This window comes from Penaeus japonicus, unplaced genomic scaffold (genome assembly GCF_977035675.1).
Source record: "Penaeus japonicus unplaced genomic scaffold, GWHDUDI00000001_assembly GWHDUDI00000027, whole genome shotgun sequence".
Lineage (NCBI taxonomy): Eukaryota > Metazoa > Arthropoda > Malacostraca > Decapoda > Penaeidae > Penaeus > Penaeus japonicus.
This window is the reverse complement of record NW_028234429.1, coordinates 28,509,552-28,514,551: the sequence shown is the minus strand read 5'-3', so window position 1 is coordinate 28,514,551 and position 5,000 is coordinate 28,509,552. Positions and strand designations below refer to the sequence as shown.

The following is a 5,000-nucleotide window of genomic DNA, read 5'->3' as shown; positions in this document are numbered from 1 at the left end:
TGGAGGTAAGGAAAGATCTATAAATTGTTATCAGGGCGCCATAGCCATGCCCCATTCACGTTTTTTGTGAATGGTCCATTGTCCCGCCTCGGTCTACTTCCCGACCAATCCCTCACGCTCCCGGGAGTGACGTAAGAGCCCTTCTCACCAATGGAGTCAAAGAATACCTGTGACGTCATGGCCGTATTGTTACGTCTGGAACGGCGTCGTGACTACAGCTGTAGTGAAAGTGAAAGGACCTTCCCATAGTATCCCTACGTAATTTGACCCGTCAGGTCTTAGTGATTAACCTGTGAACGGCGTTACCTGCGAAGGGTTTTGTCTACGGCTGTTCAAAAAACCGGTTTTAAAGAAGAGAAAGTATTTTGATGTTTCCCCTAAACAGCAATTATGTCCCTTCGGCGTTGTAGTTTGTCATCATAGTCCATTAAAGCGGAATATATGTTTGCGTTCAATGTAAAACACATGCCAAGGGCGCACTCGCATTCTGAGTGAGACAACCACGTGTAGCAACACACACACACATACACACACACACACACACACACACACACACACACACACACACACACACACACACACACACACACACACACACACACACACACACACACACACACACACACACACACACACTCACACACATTCTCATACGTACACACCTAAACGCCTGCAGGGAACGTTCAACTGTAGCTACATATTTTTTCACATTCTTTCGCATTCCGTTTTCTGTTTACTTAATGTACAGTTCTGCTACTTAATTTCACAACAGATGTAACAAGAAGTTTCAGCAAAAGCCACAAAGTATGAGACTATGAGGAAGTTCAGAAAATACAAATTTTGTTATTCTTTCGCATGTTGCAACGGTATTCGGACTCTGTAATATAATCATTATGTTGTAGAACTCATCCGTTGCAATATACTGCGTGCCTCCTTACGCTCTATCAGTCACATAAAGAAAAAGAGATGTTGATAACTATCAAAGGCCCAAACTTATCTTGCAATACTGATTCTACACATGCCCCCCGCCCTCTCTTCATTTCCTTCCTTCCTTACCCCCCCCTTCCTTCCTTCTTGATCCTTGGTTCCCCCTTCCCTTCATTCCTCCTCATCTCAATCTTCTGCCCCTCCCGTCCCTCTTCTTCTTATCCGCATCCTTCACCCCTTCCTTTCCTTCCTCATCCCCCTCTTTCCTTCCATCCAACCTCTTCATCCCCATCCTTTACCTCCCCCCCTTCCTCCTCATCCCCATCCTTTACCTCCCCTCCCCCTCCTCCTTATCCCCATCCCCATCCTTTACCTCCCCTCCCCCTCCTCCCCATCCCCTTTCTTTACCTCCCCTCCCTCTCCTCATCCTCCGCACACCCACCCATTCCTGAACCTATACCCTCCTCTCTCAACTCTCTCCATCCTCCCCACTCTGTCTTCCCCCTCCCCCTCCACCCTAACTCCCTACCCCACGACACAACCCATTCGAGCAACAGCGATACAACTACTGATTTGAGAAATTATAGCCTGTTTCCCCTCCCTTTCCCCTCCTCCCTTCCGCCAGGTCAGCAGTCCGGGTTATATATATGACTGAGCATGTATCAAGCACGGTGCTGAGTCACGCACAAGAGCGTACTCGTCTTCCTCACTCTAGCCTTGCACTCCGAGAACAACTGTGAACTAGAAGTTTAATCGCGGTACAATGAGTGTCATTACGGAGAAATACAACACTTGAAGTACATACATACATAGAAATATTTGTGTATCGGCAACTGAGTGTAATGCATGGCTGTTGACTCATTCATTCGTTAACAGCGTGATTCTGCGTATGTATCCACTCAAACATATACACTTCTGATATAAGAGACATACTTGAGTGAGATTGTACACATAGTTACAAGTATACACAAACCCACACACTGTTTACACAAATAGTCTACATTCATTTACGCTCATGCTTACACACACACCAAATGAAAACCTTTATGCATATTACTTTTATATTACATACGTACATGTACACTTTCTTTTAGCTAAGGCTTTATAGATAGACCCTTGACCTTACCAAATTAGGAAAAAAAAGCCACACTAACATATACGCTGACACTCACGTTCCATTTCTTCTCGGCATAAAATAAGAAAGTACGGAAAGATCGTGCATTTTCATCCTACTCTTTTTTTTTTTTTTTTATACAAAAGTGACATCCTCCCCCTCCTCCCCTTCTCGCCATGCCCCCCCCTTCCTCCTCTTCCCTCTACCCTCCTCTCCCCCCCTCCCTTTACCCCGTACTCTCTCCCCCTATCACTCCAACCCACTCTCCTCGCTCCCTATACCCCCTCCCTTCCTTCCTCCCTCCTTCCCTTCCTCCCCTTCTTCTTCCCTCCCTCCCTCCTTCCCTTCCCCCTCTTCTTCCCTCCCTCTCTCCCTTCCTCCCCCTCTTCTTCCCTCCCTCCCTCCCTTCCTCCCCCTCTTCTTCCCTCCCTCCCTCCCTTCCTCCCCCTCTTCTTTCCTCCCTCCCTCCCTCCCTCCCTTCCTCCCCCTCTTCTTCCCTCCCTCCCTCCCTTCCTCCCCCTCTTCTTCCCTCCCTCCCTCCCCCTCTTCTTCCATCCCTCCCTCCCTTCCTCCCTCCCCCTCTTCTCCCCTCCCTCTCCCCCTTCCCCCACACACGCGAGCTCATCTCATAGTGGCATCGCACACGTAGTGAACCGTGTCTAAAAAGCACCTTCACCCGAGCGAATATCATGGCGTTGGGAGGGTGCCGTTATCATCACCTCTGTTATTTCCCTCTCTTCTGTTTTGTTTTGTTCCTTTCCGTTCCGTTCTGTTCTTTTTTTTTTCACTCTTCTGTTCTATTCTTTTCTCTTTTTTTCTGTTCTCTTCTGTTATCTTTTCTCTTGTCTTGTCTCTTCTGTTCTGTTCTCTTCTTTTCTATTTTTTCTATTCTGTTCTGTTCCCTCTCTTTTCCTTCTTCATTTCGTCTCCCATTTCTTCGGGCGAGTGCCTATATTACCACCTTTGTTATTTTTCCTCTCTTCCCTTCTCGTATTTTATTTTTCCATTCTTCATCTGGTCTTGTCTATTTTCTCTCGTTTCTCCTGCTTTTATTCGCCCATTTTTTTCAAACAAATATCTTTTCCCATCCATTATATTCCTGTCCTCTTCTTTTAAATCTTTATTTCCTCCTGATTATCTTCTTTGCTTCTCTTTTTTCTCTTCCGTCTGCTCCGGTCTTATCTCCCTCTCCATTTTCTTCTTTCATCCTTTTTCCTCTTCTGTTTTCCCTCCTTTCAACTCTTCTGACTTTCCCATTATTTCCTCTCACTCTTCTATCTTCCCCTCATCCTCTCCCTTATCCCCATCCCTATATCTTCTCTTCGCTCCTTTTCCTCCTTCTTCCTCTCTCCTCCGTTCCCTTTTTCTCTTCTCTTATCTTTCCTTCGTCTTCTTAGCCCCCCTCATCTCTTTTCTCTTCCCTTTCCCTCACTTCATCCTCCTCTTTCCCTTTACTCCCTCATCTCCCTTCCCTCCTCCTTCATCTACCCCCCTCCTCCCTCTTCCTCTTCCCATTCTTTATCATCCTCCCTCCCCCCCACATCTCACTACCCTACCCTTTTTCCTCTCTCATCTCTCTCCCCTCCTTCCTCGTCTCCCTCCTCTTTCATCTCTACCCCCATTCCCTACCCCCCTTCCCTCGACTCGTCTCCCCACCTACTCCCTCATCTCCCTCCCTCGTCTCTCCCCTCATCCCACACACCCCTCCCCCCCTCCACTCCCCTCGACTCGTCTCACTAATTCGAGTTGCTTCATATCTCATTTATCATTTTTTCAATGGAACATGATTCATAATATTAAATCTCTGTCTGTCGTTTTTTTTTTTTTTTTTTTTTTTTAATACCTGGTAATCCTATCCCGTTCTGAATATCAGTTGATTTATATATCTCTGCATGATTATAGAATGCATGACACGAGCGAGTGTCACGCTCGACATTGCATTATTACATAAGTATTACGCAAAAAATGATGGTGATGATGATAATGATAATCATATTGATGATAATGATAATAGTAACAACAACAATATTAATGGTAATAAAGATAATAGTAATAACAACAATAATGATGATAAGAATAATAGTAATAACAATAATAATGATAATGATGATAATGATAATGACAACAGCAATAAGAATAAAAGGAATATTGATAATGACAACAATAATGATGATAATAAGGATAACAGTAATGACAACAGCAATAATGATGCTAACAATTTTGTCTCTCTCCCCAGGATGCATCGCTTCATCACAGTACTATTGCTCGTGGCTTTGACTCAGGCCAAGCCACAGTTCTTCGGCCTTTCCCAGAGCTACGGTACCCCACAGGTAGTGTCAACTGTTTTTTTTTCATTTCTGAAGAATTCTAGTCTGTTGGTAGGCCTAAACGACACGATTAGTATTTGGATATGTTTCGTATATGTATGTTGGCCTATATATTACATAAAGTAATGATTTATGTTATCATATTTTCGGAGTAGGTACTATTTCTTTGGTTAGATCTATGTCAATTATGTGAACGAATAATCATTACGCTCATTCTAATACCTAAACAATGTATATTAACCCGATCTCTCTCTCTCTTCTCCAGTTCCAGCCATCCAACCCAGTCCCCGCCCCGGCCCCCGCCCCCCCTCCAGTCCCCTCCTCCAGCTACGGCCCTCCCCCCTCCTCTAGCAACCTCTTCCCAGATGTGAACATCGCCCCCGCCACTCCGCAACTGCCTTCCGGTCTGTACGAAGTCCCAAGCTCCGGTTCCAACGATAACCCCGTGGCCTCGTGCAACCCAAGGACCGAGGTGTCCATCGTCACGACCACTAGGTTAATCCCCACTACTGTCATCGAGACCCGCACCCGCGCCCTCCCCACTACGGTCTATTCCCAGATCACACAGACCCAGTACTTCCCATCCACCGTCGTCACACAGCAAATCATAACCTCGGTTGTTCCTCCGGTGA

The 5,000-nt window shown here is 45.8% G+C and overlaps 1 protein-coding gene across 1 annotated transcript in view; it reads left to right on the top strand.

Annotated features, from left to right (window-relative positions):
* LOC122253546 (uncharacterized) overlaps window positions 1–5,000 on the top strand; it is a 10,433-nt gene that overhangs the window by 3,704 nt on the left and 1,729 nt on the right. The window contains exons 2-3 of the mRNA XM_043016759.2: window positions 4,278–4,371; window positions 4,634–5,000. The exon at window positions 4,634–5,000 is cut by the window's right edge and continues 17 nt beyond it. Coding sequence (XP_042872693.2) covers window positions 4,279–4,371; window positions 4,634–5,000 — 460 coding nt within the window. The 5' untranslated portion in view covers window position 4,278. The remainder of the gene's footprint in view (window positions 1–4,277; window positions 4,372–4,633) is intronic.